This window comes from Bison bison, unplaced genomic scaffold, assembly GCF_000754665.1.
Source record: "Bison bison bison isolate TAMUID 2011002044 unplaced genomic scaffold, Bison_UMD1.0 scf7180017858770, whole genome shotgun sequence".
NCBI lineage: Eukaryota > Metazoa > Chordata > Mammalia > Artiodactyla > Bovidae > Bison > Bison bison.
Genome location: NW_011489342.1, coordinates 101,455 through 120,419, shown reverse-complemented (window position 1 = coordinate 120,419; position 18,965 = coordinate 101,455). Strand labels below are relative to the sequence as shown.

General features: G+C 41.7%; 1 protein-coding gene across 1 annotated transcript in view; it reads right to left on the bottom strand.

Annotated features, from left to right (window-relative positions):
- Nucleotides 1–6,588: 6,588 nt before the first annotated feature.
- LOC104980593 overlaps nt 6,589–18,965 on the bottom strand; it is a 17,072-nt gene continuing 4,695 nt past the window's right edge. Inside the window, exons 5-10 of the mRNA XM_010829365.1 lie at nt 18,925–18,965; nt 14,940–14,970; nt 13,384–13,513; nt 11,041–11,132; nt 8,113–8,174; nt 6,589–7,217 (exon numbers count right to left, since the gene is read on the bottom strand). Coding sequence (XP_010827667.1) covers nt 7,019–7,217; nt 8,113–8,174; nt 11,041–11,132; nt 13,384–13,513; nt 14,940–14,970; nt 18,925–18,965 — 555 coding nt within the window. The 3' untranslated portion in view covers nt 6,589–7,018. The remainder of the gene's footprint in view (nt 7,218–8,112; nt 8,175–11,040; nt 11,133–13,383; nt 13,514–14,939; nt 14,971–18,924) is intronic.

Sequence of the window (18,965 nt, the reverse complement as noted above, 5' to 3'; positions counted from 1 at the left end):
ATGATAGAGAGCTGGGTGGTGGTGGGCTGAGACAGTCAGGACACGGTCTAGATGGATGGCTGAGAACAGGCAGTCCACGTGGACGCAGAGGATTTCACACCAATTGAGGTTCTGTGGTTTGGAGACAAAAGAGGACAAAGTTTGGAGTGGAAATGGAGACAGCAGGGTGGCAGTCAAACAGGCAGTCAGGGCAGGATTCTGCTTGAGACCTTCGTGCCAGAATGGAGAATTGTGAGGAATTGGGAAAGAGGCTGGGAATGTGGTAAAGTACGAGTGTTTCTCTTCACTTACAAATTTTTATCCTGTAGGCAATAAGTGGCTAATTCGGATTGAGTAGAGAAATGAGACAAATCTTTGTCTTCAACCAGTAGTATTTTATAGTAGGAATTAGAGTGGAGAGTACCTATATGGATGAAAGCCTTGTATAAAATCAGTTTTACTCAATAAAAAGTATTGTAATTCAAAAAATCAAAGTGGTGAGGGTCCTAACTCACACGGGAGTAATTAGAGAAGGGTGAGAGGACTAACAGTTGAATTTTAAAAGGTTGGAGTTTGAACATGAGTACGTAGGGGGGAAAATGGTAATCCATGGAAAAGTTATCTTGGGAAGAGAAGTTGTTTTGCTTTGCTGTGTGTGTTGTGGGTGGAAGGAGTGTAAAAAGGTGAGATTGAGGAACTGGACCAGCAGCCCATCCACACCTGGTTGAAGCTTGAGTATGAACCATCCTAGGACTGGCAGGGGCACAGCTGACAGGAGTAGGGACAGGGGGAGCACCCTAAGGACCACTTTGGGAGATGATTACATCTGGCGTGCAAAGAATGACGCAAAGCAGGTGAGTGAAGAATGGGATGCATAAGGGCCCCAGGGAAGTTTAAATAAATCCCAGGCTTAATCCCAAACCTTTAGATTGAAGAAATATTTAAGCCTACCACTTCCACATAAAAATCAGGGTATATTGTTGGGTTTTAAATTCTTGGCTATTGTCTTGACTTGATTCATGCTCAATAATTTGGAGGAAATTTTTTGAAAACAGGGTTCCTTTACAACATGTGCAGGGTTTTCTGGCTTTGATGTTAGTCCTTGCTTATAAAGTGGCAGGAAATGACCTGGGCCAGTGTGCTTAGGGACCCCTCATGCGCATCTGACAGCATCTTGTGAACTCCAGAATGTGAGCTCCTGTTTATGATGTGTAACACTGAAATTATAGTTACATTAAAACACCAACTATGGTACCATTGGTCTTCCCAGTCTTATTTGCCTTTGTATTCCCACGTCATGTCATTGCCCATCAGAGTGTGTATGAATCTTTTTCTGTCTTGGGAAATAGCATTGGTTATAAATTTACTCCTCACTGTGACTCAATACTGGAGAAGGCAATGGCACCCCACTCCAGTACTCTTGCCTGGAAAATCCCATGGACGGAGGAGCCTGGTAGCCTGCAGTCCATGGGGTCGCTAAGAGTCGGACATAACTGAGCGACTTCACTTTCACTTTTCACTTCATGCATTGGAGAAGGAAATGGCAATCCACTCCAGTGTTCTTGCCTGGAGAATCCCAGGGACGGAGGAGCCTGGTGGGCTGCCGTCTATGGGGTTGCACAGAGTCGGACACAACTGAAGTGACTTAGCAGCAGCAGCAGCAGTGACTCAATACTATAGTTTAGTAGTTTTCAGCACTTTCTCCTTTGGCCATATCTGAAAGAAGGTCTCACTGAGTCCTCCTGTGAAAAAGTTAATGGGAACCTCAGTTTACCCCAGGTTACACAGTCAAGATTTTTATTTTCCTAATGAAGGCTCTCTTCTGGACTGTCTATTTTTGCCAAGTGATCATTTCTACCACCACGAACAACAGAACGGCATAGAATTTTATCTTGAAAAATAGGTCACTTTCTTGAACGATGTGTTTTTGAATTGTTTTTTTCTTTTGGTTTTGAAGCCTCTTGGATTATTTAAAGTATGAATCACTTCTTCCCTCAGGTAACTGTGAGAGAGCTAAAACCAAGGTCCCTTACAAAGTACCAGAGATTTGAGGCAGATGCCGTAGAATTTAGGAAGTACCCAGCAGCTCTAGAGGTTGGTATTTATCCTGTGTCTAGTTTGTCTTACGATTTGTTTTTTGGACTTTGAGTTTTCCTACTTGATGCTTGGGTCTATCCTCCAAAGCTAATACTTTGGAGCATAGGCCCAAGCATCAACATAGCAGTGTTCTAACTGGGTAACAGACATACCTTGTAAGACCCTAGCTTACAAGAAGTTTGGAGCCAAAGTTTTTCAATTGTGTGGAACGTTATGATTATTTAATTTGTACTTTATTTTTATACAGTTTTAAAGATTACTTTCCATTTACAGTTATTACAAAATATTGGCATCCTCATGTTGTACAATACATCCTTGAGCCCTGTGGAATGTTGTTTTTATCCTAGTCTTCACGTTTAATTCCTGCTGCTGTTACGAACAGCATATTGTGGATTATATGGAATTCTGTAAGTTTCCTGGTGGCTTCACCATTAGTGTTCTAATTTAGAGCTAGGTAAAAGGAAGCTTAGCATCTCCCTTCAGGGGCCAGCAGCTTGACAGGCTTCTCTTCACAATGAGTCTTGGCACAGGGTAAGCCTTCCTCACCTAAACCCCTAGTCTTGGTCCAGTGGATTGATGACCTTTTAAAGGTCATTTCTGCCCTGCAGAGGTAATAAAGGGAAGAATGGTAACTAAGCTTAGGCAAAATGTTAACACCCTTGGCTTTCCCCTAAAAATGGAAACTAAAGATATTGGTAATGATTCTGTATATCACATCAGTTACCTGACTTAAAGAACTGTATTATTCCATTGTTACTTCTTAGGAAACAAATTGCTGAGTTCCAGCTACAAGAAAAAGTGAAATATTGCATTATCATGATGGATTAGAACATGAGATCTCTTTCTTGAACTACTAAAGTTATACCAGCAAACAAGAAAATGTGACATTGTAAAGTTGTGAATTAAAAGTTGTAAAATAGCAAATACGTTGGATTTCAAAAGTGTGATTCTTAAGCATTTTCTTCTCTCAAAATGGCCACATCACTCATGACAACACTAGTAGAACTGGGTCACCCATGAATAGCTTTGTCTTTTCCTCACCAGGGACCTTGGGATAAAGAGAAAAGGATGGTGGAGTTGAGGACAGAATAAAAAAGACTTAAGCATTCCATAAAGAGGCTCTGGGAGAAGGCAATGGCACCCCACTCCAGTACTCTTGCCTGGAAAATCCCATGGACAGAGGAGCCTGGTGGGCTGCGGTCCATGAGGTCGCTAAGGGTCGGACATGACTGAGCAACTTCACTTTCACTTTTCACTTTCATGCATTGGAGAAGGAAATGGCAACCCACTCCAGTGTTCTTGCCTGGAGAATCCCAGGGACGGGGGAGCCTGGTGGGCTGCCGTCTATAGGGTCACAGAGTCGGACACGACTGACGCGACTTAGCAGCAGCAGGAGCAAAGAGGCTCTATCCTGGGAATAGAGAGGATGCTGACTCATTGTCTATATAATGCAGGCCAGGCATATAGGGTCCGATAGGACACTGATATATGTGTGGAGGGTAGGTGGTCATGCATTCTTTACTTGCATCTAGTGTCTCCTGAAACAAAGGAAGCTTCATGTAAGACTGCTTTATACTCAGACCCTAGGGGCTAGATAGTCAAGAAGTGAATGCAATCTCCCAATAAATGGTGTAGGTTAAATATGACTAGGTACTCAAAAGGTTTGTGTGCCTGGGTTTTTTTGAAGGAAGGTGGCATGGCAGAATTCATGGTGTTCCAGGTATGGCAGGCAGTGGGAGTGCCACCAGGAATGTTTGTGGTCACGGTAGGGATACATGGATGGACTGGCCAATGTTCCCTGTGAGCTAAGCTGTTTGAACATATCTTTGCTGTGTTTATAACTTCAATAACCTCAGATATGCAGATGACACCACCCTTGTGGCAGAAAGTGACAAACTAAGGAGCCTCTTGATGAAAGTGAAAGACAGTGAAAATGTTGGCTTAAAGCTCAACATTCAGAAAATTAAGATCATGGCATCCGGTCCCATCATTTCATGGCAAATAGATGGGGAAACAGTGGCTGACTTTATTTTTTGGGGCTCCAAAATCAATGCAGATGGTGATTGCAGCCATGAAATTAAGACGCTTACTCCTTGGAAGGAAAGTTATGACCAACCTAGACAGCATATTAAAAAGCAGAGACATTACTTTGTCAACAAAGGTCCGTCTATTCAAGACTATGGTTTTTCCAGTGGTCATGTATGGATGTGAGAGTTGGACTGTAAAGAAAACTGAGCACCGAAGAATTGATGCTTTTGAACTGCGGTGTTGGAGAAGACTCTTGAGAGTCCCTTGGACTGCAAGGAGATCCAACCAGTCCATCCTAGAGATCAGTCCTGGGTGTTCATTGGAAGGGCTGATGCTGAAGCTGAAACTCCAATACTTTGGCCACTTGATGTGAAGAGCTGACTCATTTGAAAAGACCCTGATGCTGGGAGGGATTGGGGGCAGGAGGAAAACGGGACGACGGGATGAGATGGCTGGATGGCATCACTGACTCAGTGGACATGAGTTTGGGTAAACTCCGGAAGTTGGTGATGGACAGGGAAGTCTGGCGTGCTGCGGTTCAAGGGGTTGCAAAGAGTTGACACGACTGAGTGACTGAACTGAACGGAACTCCCTTATACTAACCCAGAACTGCTAGCTGGTGTAATGAGCATGTAAAAAGTGATAGCAGTGAGGGCAATGAGACAAATAAAGGGTCGTGTTTGCAAAGCTGGTTTTTTATTAGAAGGTCTGTGATGGCCTGATTAACTTCTGCTTCACACCTGCTTAAGTAACATCAAGAAGAGTTCTGGCCTGTATCCCCAACCCATGGTTGCATAATGTGATTCTCATGTGTCATCAGCGCACTTTCACAACAAGACAAATACAGTAGCTATCACTCTCCTGGCCATACTCTACCTTTCTGAATGGTATTGACTATTGCTGTACTCAATATTCTTATTAGGTAGTATTCTTGCCTGGAGAATCCCCATGGACAGAGGGGCCTAGCTGGCTACAACCCATGGAGTTGCAAAGAGTCAGACACAGCTGAGTGGCTGAGCACAGCACAGTTGTATGGAGACTGGCATTATCCGTATTTAATGGATAACTTAGTTTTAACTTAAGATAACCCATTTTGCCCTGTGGTCCCTGTCTCCACTAGCATTCCAAGCCCATCAGAACACAACTGAACTACAGAGGTAGTTTGAGATAGGAATCCAGGAGATAGGAATGCACTGGTGGGAGTAATGAAGGATTGGGTAGGAAGGGTACAGTAAGCTCAGTTTGCAGATCCTGACTCCAGCAGTGTCTTACAGTTTAACTCATTTCTGACACTGTATGCCTGGAAATGCACGATTTCACATGGCAAGAGCTCAGCTGTGTAGGACTATGCCACACGCCTCCTCCACTTCAGGTTCTACTCAAAAGTCAGGTTTTTGCCTGTGCTTCTGCCTTCTACTCGCTGCTTTGGATTCAATTAATTTGCTACATTTCTGATTTATTATAAAAGGCTGTAATTCAGGAGCGGCCTGATGGAAGAGATGCACAGGGCAAAATAGATGGGATGGGAAGCGGCACAGAGCCTCCATACCTTCTGCTTGCGTGGCATTCTCCCAGCACCTCTGTGTTCACCAACCCAGAAGTTCTCTGAGTCCCTCCTTGGGCTTCTATGGAGGCTCCATCACATAGGCATGATTGATTAAATCACTGGCCATTGGTGACTGACTCAACCTCCAGTCCCTCTAATCTTTCCCCACGGGAGGGTGTGGGACTGCAAGTTCCAGTTCTGTTTAGTTTGGTTTTCCTGGCAACCAGCCTCTCCCCACATCCTTAGGTGCCTTCCAAAAGTCATCTCATGAACATAAACCCAGATGTTGTGGAAAGGAGTTAGTTATGAATAAACAAGACACTCATTTCACTTTTCTGGCTCTGTCATGAGTGGAGGACAAGAGACCAAACACAACAAAAGATGTTCCCATTGCTCTTATCACACATGATATTCCAAGGGTTTGCGGAGTTGTGTCCAGAAACTGGACAATGACCAAATATATCTGAGAAATATATTCTGGTCATGTGAGTGATCAAATATATATTATAAATCACGATATTGAAGAATGACAAACAGGAAACAACTGAATTGCAATAGAGGAATGGTTACATGATTGTAGTACCTTCAAGGAATTGTGTGGCCATTTAGAGCTTGTGGTATGTGCCGTATGAAGACACTGTATGTATGATGCTGCAGTGCAGGATATATTTGCGATTAAAATCAACATTATACTGTTAAAACATAACATGGAGATGAATGTGTATAGTATTTATACTTAAAAATAAAGCCCTATGCTTGCTTGTGATGTAGACAGTATTCCTGGAAGATGTCACAAGAAACTGGTAAAACTGGTAGCCACTGGGAAAGGGAACTGGGAAGCTGGGGGAGGAAGGAAATAGAAGTTTCATAATTAAACCTTAGGTACCTTTTAAATTTGGAGCATGTGCATGCATTAAGAAAAAAGTAAATGCATTTGAAAAATAAATAGTGAGCTTTTATTATCCTCAGCAGCAGAGGGAAATCAGGCCTGAGCTCTACACAAGTAGCTCCACCCTGGAGGTTGAACCTACGGCAGCACCGGGGAGGAGCTCCTCAGAGACTCCCTTCATCTGGCCGCCCTGCCCGAGGCATTTCTAAGGAGTTGGGACCCACAGGGATCAGCAGGGAGGAGCACAAGGGGAAAAGCTCTCCAGCCTGAAGTCAGGCGTGTCCAGAGCTAGCACCTGGCAACGCACAACTCGCATCCTCCCTGGAAGGCAGGTGAGAACCCGCGCCTGGGACCCCACACCCCCGCCCTCCGGGTGTCTCTCCGGTTCCTCTCCGACCCCGCCTTCCTCCACGGTCCTCTCATCTTTGGCCACAGTGTCTGGTTTGTGAGAAGAGAATGTTGAACAAGCCAGGCTCTCGTCATTCTGAGTCCGAACTCTCATTTGACTTGGAAGACTTATGCTTTCGTTTTTTCTTCTTTTTCTTTTCCTTCTTCTTCTTCTTATGCTTTTCTTTCTTCTTCTTTTTCTTGTGTTTCTCTTTATCTTCTGAAGAACTGGAGCTGCTCCCATCGTCATCTGACGTTGAATCCTCCAGTAACTGTTTTAACTGTTGTATCCTAAACACATAAGATTGATCAAAGAACCATATTCAACTTAACTTGAAAAAATTTTTTTAGATAAAAATATAAGAACAGTAATGAGGGTGAAAAAATCACAAATTAATCACCTCATTAAAGACAGTATTTATTTTTATATCTTTCCCCCATTCTTGTCTACATCCATGCCTGTTTTACATGACTGTAACCAGTGTACAAGCCATTTTGTATTCTTTCCATTGTCCTAAGTATTCTGGCATGTTTCCATAGTCCTTACTTTCATAATTTCTAACAGATGCATACTTTCCTAAATCATTCTCCCACTGCTCAAGTCCATGCTAGGTAATCTACCTCCTCAACAATTATAATTCAGCACAAGGAATTATATTCAATATTCTGTAATAACCTGTAAGGGAAGAGAATCTGAAGAATATATGTGTATGTATATATTTATATGTTGATATATTTCTGAATTGCTGTGCTGTACTAACATGATATCGCAAATCAACTATACTTCACTAAAAAAAAATTCAAACGATTATGATTCAATACCACCAATTTGAAAACAAAACAATATTAACAACAACAACAACAACAAAGTTCCTCTTGTTTTTCCACCCTGTCTAGGAATTAAAAAAAAAGCTCAGATCTTTAAAGACACTAGAGAAGATAAATGGTAGTTGCCAATACCAACTTTCAGTGACACGAGCAAGTCAATGCTTTAAGTTAACCCAAGGAGAACAGGCTGGCCTGATCATTCCCTACACATTGGCTTTTTTCAGTGACTACCCCAGTCTTCCAAATATTTCACAGTTTACTAAACCACTTCTCTAATACTGGGATTTTTAAATTTATAAAGTTTCTAGCTTTAATTTCGAAGTTTAAGAGGATATTGTTATCATCAGGACAATCTCACCTTATATCCTTTTCATGTCTTTTATTCTCACGAATGATGTCATACATGGGATCTTCATGTGCCTTGAAGGTTAGAGAAGGTTAAGGTTAGGTTTGGCTTCATAGACTGTTAAAATTAAATCCCTCTTTCATGGAAACAGTTTTTTCCTCCTGTTTGGTGGTAATTTTATATTCACCATGTTCTGATCCTTCTTAAGGGTTGCCATCATTTAAAACTCCTAGAGGCTATAAAAAAGATTTCCCAGTTACACAAATACAGGATATAATTTACATAGCCTTCATAAGGAGATAAACCATGGCAAAATCATTATTAAGTACTACTCAAGGTTAGAAATGTTGAGATTAATTCTATTTGTTCTATATGGAAAGATGATCAAGTGATACTATTAAGCAAACAAGTGAGTTGGAAATGATACATGACTCATTTATAGGTTCACAAAAACATACTGTATATGACCAAAGAGAAATCTAGAAGTATACTCATCAAACTACTTACTACAAATTCCCTCTGAGGAGAGAGGCAAGACTGGACTTGAAAAATCAATTGTGAAAAACCTTTCTGTAATGTTTCCATTCTGTTAAAATAAGATGCATTTATTCTTATATTTGTATAATTTAAAACTACTTAAATTACTTAAAATATGAATACACATAAAATTTCATGGCATGTGAACTATCTTTAAAAATATTATAAAATTTTTTACATATCAAAGGAATGCTATGCTATGCTAAGTCGCTTCAGTCGTGTCCGACTCTGTGCGACCCCAGAGACGGCAGCCCACCAGGCTCCCCCGTCCCTGGGATTCTCCAGGCAAGAACACTGGAGTGGGTTGCCATTTCCTTCTCCAATGCATGAAAGTGAAAAGTGAAAGTGAAGTTGCTCAGTCGTGTCCGACTCTTAGCAACCCCATGGATTGCAGCCTCTAACAGCCTCCTCCATCCATGGGATTTTCCAAGCAAGAGTACTGGAGTGGGGTGCCATTGCCTTCTCCGTATCAAAGAAAACATAAAGTTAAAAATATCTGATATCTTACCACCTAGGGATATCCACTGTTAATATTTTAGTGTGCTTCTTCTAGTCATTATTCATATTTCCAAAAAATAGAATCATGTTATGTATATCAATACAACTCTATTCTTTTCCCCTTATGTTTTCATGAATATTGTCCTATGGCATTACATATTCTTTTAAAACGTAATTCTTTTTTTAAAAAATAATGTTCATTTATTTGGCTGCGTTGGATCTTAGTTGGGCACTTGGAGTCGTCGTTGCAGCGTGTGGGCTTCTCTCTGTTTATGCACAGGCCCCAGAGTGCGTGGTCTCTGTAGCTGTGGTATGGGCTTGAGTGCTGTGCAGTGGGTGGGATCTTGGTTTCCCGACCAGGGATTGAACCCATATCCCCTGCATTGTAAGGCGGATTCTTAATCACTGTAGTTAACACCAGATACTGTGGTTTAATCACTGGATTACCAGGGAAGTTCTTCAAACATAATTCTTAAAAGCTGTATGATTTATATGTTGCAGTGAATTATGTTGCATATTAGACACCACAGTTGTTTCCTATTTTTCTTCGATTTCTATTTTTTAATCATATAAATAATTCTGAAAGTTATTCTTATTTGTGTATACTGATGTTCTGTTTTATCCTTAGATCAATTGAGATTTTGAAATTTTAAAAATATGAATATATTTAAGTTTTTGAGATTTATCATCAAATTATCTGTTAAAGGTACTGTAAAAGCTGACATTCTGGGTAGGAGTGATTTATTCACAATATTTTCTGTAAATTAGTAAAATGAAAACCCAATATTTTAAATATCTTAAAATCCTTGTAGAATATTTATATACCCCAGTTTGACATGCTGATAATCCCAAGTATATCCAGCAACAGCATAGTTAAATTGACCGAAATAGTTACTGAATGGTGAATTAACACCTGGGAGGTGACTTTGTTAAGAAAAGTGACAAGGGACTTCCGTGGTGGCCCAGTGGTTAAGACTCTTGAGTTTTCAATGCGGGGGAGACGGGTTTGATCCCTTGTTGGGAAACTCAGATTCTACACGTCACATGGCTCAGCCAAAAAAAAAAAAAAAAAAGTGAAATGACAGACTGACTTTATTGTCATCCAAAGAGAGTATATCATTTATACATACTTCCAGTTTATGATACAAAAATATGTAGTCTTTGGACAAAGGCTGAGAAACTAGAATCCTATTTTATTTATGAAATATGATTATTTACATAAGTACAAAAAGACTCACTGAATTGATAAAAATTCCTCTTTGGAAAAGGCAGTGTTCCCAAGGCATAGCAAATATCATTTTTTTTTTTTTTAAATTTTAGAGGGGCAAAAAGAGGGTCATCAGTTCAGGCCCCTGCACCCAACTCGGAACCTGGGGAGCTGTCTGGTCATTGCCCCGTTTTGTTTTATTAATTAAAAAACAATTTTTGTTCACCTTTATTGAAGGATGTTGGCTTACAATATTCTATTAGTTTCAGGTACATGACAATGATTCAAAATTTTTATAGATTATACTCCTTTTCAACTTATTATAAAATACTGATTTTATTCTCTATGTTGTTGCTATTGTTGTTCAGTCGCTCAGTCGTGTCTGACTCTTTGTGACACCATGGACTGTAGCCGGACAGGGTCCTCTGTCCATGGCGTTTCCCAGGAAAGAATACTGGAGTGGGTTGCCATTTCCTTCTCCAGGGGCAAATATCATTTTAACAAGCATTTTTTTATTGTTAATAACTAATCTGTCACACAAATTTGATTTAATAGAGATGCGGTTAACACCAGATACTTTGGCTTAAAGGCTGTGGGAACATATTTTGTGTGAAACTCCAGTTCACTGGTGACTGCCTCATTCACTGACATTCATCATATCCAGTAAATATAAATTGACACTCTGGGGTTTTACTTACTACTCTGAACTGTTCTAACTTTTGGTTGCCTTTGATAAAGAAAGGGCATTCTTTGTCGCCCGTTCGGTGACCATACCGTTTACAGCGCCAACCTAAAATAAAGACAAAGGGATATATTTCTTTAAGATAATATATCTTTACTTAATTAAGATAAAGCATCAGATCATATTAAAGATAAAAAGCAAATATAATTAATGAAAAGAGAGAAACTAACTACTTCCTCAAGTATCCTTTAATTGCAGAGTTTTAGAAGTGAACCAAGTACTTACTAAATAATTCCATGCAAAAAACAAAGTGTGATTTTTTTTTCAACTGGGCTATAGGTTGAACTGTGTCATCCCCTTTGCTTTCCCACTGTACTGAAAGTCCTAACCACTAGTACCTCAGAATGACCTTACTGGGAGACAGGATTTTTACAGAGGCCTGGAATATATCCTTTCCACACCAGCCCTCAGAACACCTTGACCTTGGATCATGAACCTCCAGAACTGTGAGACAAGAAACTTCTTGTTTAAGTCATGCAGTCTGTGGGACTTTGTTACAGCAGAACTAGCAAACTAAACAGGCATTCAGCAACTCCAACTAAGGTCAGGAAGCAGGAACAGGAATTATAGGTAGGATTAGCCAATTTTGCTCCATGCTGGTAGCTAATGAAAATATGTAGCGACAGGGAAATATTTCCTTCTTCACATTTCAATCTGAGAGTTGGTAGTAGGAAACCACTGGGAAACGAATGAAGTTTAGGGATTCTCTGACCTGCCCCTTCTGCATCTCCCCACTATTTTGAGTTAGTTCCACCTGGGGAAGAAGAAATGCATTCAATACAAATGCAGTCCCCTTCAAACAAATGTCTGTCTTTATGACAAAAGGAGAAATTTTATATGCCATAAATTGATGTGCGGTATCAAGAAGGACCCATATGATCTGTGATCAAAACCTCTACTAAAGGAGAGGTGATACTTGTTACTCAAAGTGTGGTCAGTGGACCAGCAAGACTGGCATCACCTGGGAGCTTGTTGGAAATAGAGAGTATCAGGCCCACCCCAAGTTTGAGAAGCTCTGCTTTAGATAACACTAGGATCATGGAAATCAATGCCAATAGGGTTATGTGTACATGTATTTTTCCATCTGGGATGGATAAAAGTTTTGTGAAGTCTTAAGCTAACATAAATTAAGGAGAAGAAGGGCTTTTTTGGGGTCACGGAGAATCTTGACTTGGTAAATTTTACAGCAAGACAGGACCACTTTTGGGACTCCAAAGGCCTTTCGAAGGTGCAAGGAAGGGGTCCTAAAGCTTAAGCTTATTAACTTCATGTAAAACTGGTTCTGGTCCAGACTAAACACTTTTAATTTGCATGTCAGTGAAAAGAACAATAAAATGGAAAGTGAAGCACAACTAACTACCCCATTAAGGAGAGGAGTGATTTTTAAACTTAATTTTTAAAAAAGGAAATATAATCAGTTTAATACATGATTCAACTCTAAAAATAATAAACACAATTTATTTAGTTAAATTTATGATATAACTATTACTGGGGAAATGAGATAGGTAGGGCATGTGTATGAGATGGGATGGAGGAAGAAAAAAGGAGCTGAGTTCTGGTCTCCTACAGTTAGAAATGAGCAGATAATAAGGAAATCGGAAAAATCAAGGGTCAGGAATGTAATCCTGTTATCAAGATACATGGGGATAAACTTAAAAATAACCTTTTTAAAAGAGGTTGAGGTGAGAGGAATGCAGGAAAGGGAGAAGAACTGCTATTTTAATTGTGTGCATGAAGGATCTTTGTACAAACAAATACCTTCAAAGGCAGCAGTACCCCTTCTTCAAATGCCATCTTATGCTAGTGCAGTGGATAGTGTGCACACAGCTCCACCTGGTCCAGACCCACCCTGTGTGGCCCACAGCTCCTCTCAGGTCACCTGGGGAAACCTTAACACCACTAATGAGGACACGCTGAGGTGAGACCCCAGGAGACCCCAGGGGACCCAAGGTCACCCAAGGTGACCCCCAATGCATCCTTCGCCCCCACAGCATTGCTACATGGAATATCCTTTCTGTTACAGGAACATTACTGAAGCATAGACTCTGCAAGCAGCTACAGTCCTGTGGAAGACCACCGCCCTTGCAGCCAGAAGCCCTGGACCCAAGGCGCTGCTCTGCCGCTTACCCCAGACACTGACTAACACACCAAGGGGGCTTCCTCATCTGTTGCCTAGAGATCATGCCCTGACTTCAACAGCATGGTGTGAGAATGAATTAAAAGGAGTGAACTCGTTTGTAAACAGTGGTCTATAACTTGCGTGAATTGAGGGTGTTACTTGAAACCTTTCCATGCTCACACTGCATGACTTTGACTTCTTTCCCGAGTGGCATCCAAAGTCCTTTGGTTGGTGCATGGGCCAGAAACTCCCTGGCATGTTCATTGCCTGGGACATCTGGTATACAGTCTTCTGGCTTAGTCTCATCTTCCTGAAAAAGGAAAGAGTGTGTAAGCTCTATGGCAAAAAAAGCACCAGAGCCCTCTCCCACCTGCTTGAGAACACAGCACTGCCTGGCTTGCTCATGGGCTGGAGATTCCTATGTCATCATGTTATCCTCTGAAGAGCTGGAAAGACAAATTATAACTGAGAAAGAAAATATAAGTAACTATTCCAGAAGAGCTAGCCTACCACAAAAACAAAGTAGCTGTTCTTAGAGAAAAGTCACTAGTGTTTACACAGGGATGATCTGTGAGCTCCAAGTTCTAATTCTAGATCACAAAAATTAGATTCTAAGATCACAAAAAATTTTCTGCTAACTTAGAAGCTTTGTGGAATGAGGCAGAAGATAGAATTAAACAAGGTTTTCTGAAACAATAAAAACAATGTGTCAGAGTAAAATAGATTATTAGACCTTGAAGGCCACTGTCACATTCTATAATCTCATACATACTGTATTTGTGAGATGCATTTTCACCACCAAATAACTGCATTGTATAATTAAGGTGCTGGTTTTTTACATTATGATTTTTTCACGTTTCCAGGAATATTACATTTATAATGGAAGAATGTTTCTTAAAAATTTTTTTTTTAAAGTTAAAAGCTCCTGGAGAAGAAAATGGCAACCCACTCCAGTATTCTTGCCTGGAAAATCCCATGGACAGAGGAGCCTGGCAGGCTACAGTCCACAGGGTTGCAAAAGTCGGACACGACTTAGCAACTAAACCACCACCACCAGTTATCTAATTTATATATACCCTCATGTTTCTACTCAGTTGTGTCTGACTCTGTGACCCCATGGACTGCAGCCTACCAGGCTCCTCTGCCCATGGGATTTAAAAATAAAATAAAATAAAATAAAGTTAAAAGCTACCAAACAGGAAAGGTTACTTTGACCTTAAGTCCTCTAAGTCTCACTCCCAGAAAAACATGCTGACACTGTGGCCGGGGTGCTGGAGGAGGGACTCTGCACCAGGCGGGGCTGGACTGGACGGATTCACATGTCCTCACACTCCACTGTTCTCTGAACTGATGACATTCAAGAAAGCAGCAATGGAGCATCACAGAAGGAACACGGGGCAGCAGAGCTTCGAGAAGATGCAGTCGCAAGGGAGACAGACAGAAGGGGAGCGAGCGCTGAGGACACCCAGGGGGCCTGCAGTGGTGTCTTAGGGACATGTTCTTAATGTCTCTAAGAACAGACATAAAAAATCTGTTTTAGGCAGATTAAACTTCTGCAAAGGCACGGACGACAAAGCCCAAAGTGCACGAACTGACTGCCATCTGCAGAGAAGAGACAGGACTACCATAAAGGAGCTTCAAACCTTAAGCAGCTGTTTTTCATAACAAGTGACTGAGTCTGAGTTCTGGTCAAATCTGTCTCAGAGAAAAACCCAAAATACAAACTTTACACTGACCTTGATAAACCCAGGAGGAGGTTTTTCATAACTAGAAGGAAAAAAAAAAAAAAAAACTGGTCATCAACCATTGTTCATAGGAACATAACACATTTCAATCACCAAAAAGCAACTACAGGCCAAAATAAAAAAGGTTATTTTTAGTAAAAACTAAAACAGTATAACTTTTAAAAACAGTTAATAAAATAGGCCCAGCAGTCAGAGATGTTATGTTAATATGAATAAACTGATGCTGTATCACATCCTGCTGGGATGCAGCACTTAAATTGACCAAATAATAACTAACTTGGTGTCTAAGGACAATGATTTTATATTTAGAGGAAGGGAAATCAAGAGACTGCAGGGAAAATGTGAGGGAAGAAGAGACTTGAGCTAATTATGGTTCCAATCTGTCATTGCACTTGTGGGTGATTTACCTACCATAACTTCCAACTTCCGTAACACTGTGAGGCTCATGGGGGTGGCAAGTGTGAGTGCTCTAAGAAGGATGGGGACTGCACAACGGGGAGGGAGCTAAGCCAGAGGGAAGGGTCTGCCAGAGTGGAAGCAGGTGGGGGTGATCCATCCCAGAGGCTCCCCCTTGCCCCAGCTCTGGATTCAAGATCCTCTCCACTGGCCTGTGGTGTTCGCAGAGCACACTGACACTTGCTCCGCAGCTCTCTGACTGCCCTTTATGCCCCTACTGACCCCTCTGGACTCAAGGATGTAGGGCAATCGGTGGCCCTCAACTACTGCTAGAGAAGCAGATGACTGTGTGCAAAAGTACTTTCCCTTCCACCAATATAGCTCTCAGACCCTCAGGTTCTGAGGACGCAAATCATGCCTATGCTCCCAACTCATTTCCACTTTTCATTATTTTGCTGGAACTTGGGGAAAAGGCTTCTGGTGCCAAATCTACAAAAGCAGCACCCACCGCTCCTGTCCTTTAAAAAAAAAACAACAAACTAATTTTAAAACTTGAAATGGAATTAACATATAACACTGTATTACTTTCAGGTGTAATTATGTTCAGTTTCAAGCACTGACACATTTTAGACTATGCAATGCAGAGCGTGGGTGTCTGGCTTTTAAAGGTGACTGCCTAATGGATATAACCCCCTTCTTAAAAAAGAATGTAGTTGGAAAAAGAGGTAGGATAACTGAACAGCTCAGGTCTTTTCAATGCCTCTCTAGTGGAATTTTACTGAGAGAGGGCATCGAGGTGCTATGACTGGTTAAAATGCTATCTTGACTCCAACAACTTGGAAATTGGGGAGCCCCAAAGTTGCTGCACACAGAAGGTGAATTTAGAGATGACTAATTTTCTGAATTTTATACACTGAAAATGTCATCAGGAAAACAATAAATTCTAAAATGGCTAATCACCTAATAGTCAAATAGATACGGATTATCCTAAAACTAGACCAAAATAGTTTAAGTTAAAGCAAGAAAGCAGTAGTGTAGAGGACAGAGTGTTTGGTATGGTTCTATTTGTGTGTATGGGAAAAGGGATATTATACATATACATAAGATATCACCTGAGGGAGGGAGCTTTTTTTTTCACTTACATTTATTTACATGCAAATACACTGCCTCAAACAATGTTTTTTTTTAATTACAAAAGAAAAATGAAATTAACATTATCTTCCTCACACCTATGTTGCTATAAGTCCAGGCTAATAAATTTCTGAGAGAGAAACCAAAGGACTTAGGGGCAAAAAAAGGCCACTAATAGGCTGTTAGCTCATTTCTATTATAGAGTTACATAGGAAGCATTTTTGTTTTAAACATTTCAATGTCACTTGTTTGTTTCAGGAATCATATCCTCACTCCTACTCTAACCAACTTGCTATTTCCTCCTACCAAAGAAAAGAACAGGAGGATGAAACTAAACTTTAAGGTGATACTGAAAGTTCAGTTTAGAAACTTACTCCCTGCAGAAGTAACCACTCAACAATCACCACACCCACAATGCTCAGTACCAGACGGAAGAACTGAGCCTCTCAGGGTACTCCTAAAGAAATCTAGAAAGCCATAAAGGTTGAAACTGCTCTTAAAAAACTTCCATGTAACTCTGGACAGAGGTCCTCCATAGCTTGGGACCCCCAAAATGGAGTGGCCAGTTCAAATCTAAACCTAAGTCAGCCTGCCCTAATGGGAAATGCTTCGCGTCAAGGAAACCTAGTATATACCAATCACAATCCTTCAGCCCAGGGTACCTAGCTTAGTTTAGCTTACCCTAGATAAGAGGACGTGCAAGCTTTGTAAAGAAATCCCTGACTCCCTAGCCAATCATGCCCTATTTTCAAGTCGCCTCTTGAAACGCCCTGTAAAACTTGCTCCTGTCCAAAATAACTGGGAAGAGTGTTCCACTGCGGATGAAACACTGCACTTCCTCAATCTATGGATTGTTTTTCCCTTGAACAAAGGACATCAAACAGCAAAGTGTGGCAGTTTTGTCTTTTGAGCAGCAGCAGGACTGTCCTGATAAAAGAGATGTTTTAGTTTTTGAAGTAGAAAACCCTAAAGACATAGCATTAATGTTACTAATGAATGGCTGCTGACGGACTGTATCACCTGCCCAATTTATACACATTTCTATTATCCCTCCATTATGGGCTTCCCTGGTGGCTCAGATGGTAAAGAATCCGCCTGTAATGCAGGAGACCTGGGTTTGAACCCTGGGTTGAGAAAATCCCCTGGAGAAGGGAAAAGGTACCCACTTCAGTGTTCTGGCCTGGAGAAGTCCATGAACAGTCCATGGGGTCGCAAACAGTTGGACACGACAGAGCGAATTTCACTCTCTCTCCATTATTCTTATTAAAAGAGGCCATACCTGCGACATGCCACAGCTTTCCACTGGAAAATATTTCAGCAATTTGCTTTGGAGATACCATATCTAAAAAGCTTTGAACCATACCTAAAAGGCTAATTCTGTTTATACCCAGTTGTTCAAATGAAGTGACATTCAGCTTAAGAGCCACAGGAGGCCAGGCTCCAAGAAAGCATGCATTTTGTGTCAAAGCTCCCAGAGGTTAGTAATGAAGGATTAACCCTTTGGGGGCCTTTTCTTACATCATTGTCTCAGCAATCATGAGAAGGTAGGCAGTGAGAAGTGCCTGTAACAAATAAGTCAAATAACTTATTGAACATCAAACTTAGAATCTAAGTTTGACCTCTAAAGCTGATTATAGAAGGAAAAAACAGAAGGGAATCGAAAGGGTCATTAATCCAACTTTCCACCTTATATTTAAATCTCCTTTACAACCCACCCTTCTCTCAGTGGTCATCTGGACTCTCCTCCAACCCTTGGGAGCTTGGGAAGCACACTGCCTTCCAAGTCAGGCCACGCTGACTCAGGTCCTAATTCTTTTTGAGCTGGAACTGGCCTCCTAGTAGCTTTCATCCTTATCCCTGGTGAAAAATCCTAAGGACCAGAGAGAACAAGTCTAGGCTCTCTTCTACCTGACAGCTCCTCCCGAGTAGTTAGGAGCCAGGCCCTCACCCCACTTTACTTCTCTTCGTCACCGCACGAACATTACGGGACTGGGCTTTCTCTTTCCTTATTAATAGCAAAAGATGAAAAGGACGGGGATTTTAACCAGTTCACAGTGCACCCCCTGACCTGAGAGCGGGAAGGACCAGGGCGCTCAGTCGCACTTCCAGGTTTAGTCCCCGAATACTGACCGAGCACCGCTGCCGCCGCACGAGGACTAAAACCGCCGCTTCCTGCGGAGGAAGCGCCCGCCGCCACCGCTCGCGTCCCGGACGAGGCTCGGGGGAGGAGCCTTCCTCCCTCCCGCCAGCCGCTGGGAGTCTAGGGTCCCGCCGCCCGGGATCAAAACCGGCTCTCGGCTCGCCGGGGTCTGAGGGGCTCACCGGCCCACCCCCAGGTGTCCAAGGATCCCGTCTAAAGCGCCGACCGCGAGCGGACCCTGCCGCGCGACCCGGGCCCCGATCCATTCCTAGCATTAGTCGGAGACGGAGACGGGCGTGACGGACTCACAAGGACTCTAGGTGCTTGAGCTGCTGCAGCTGCTGCGCGTC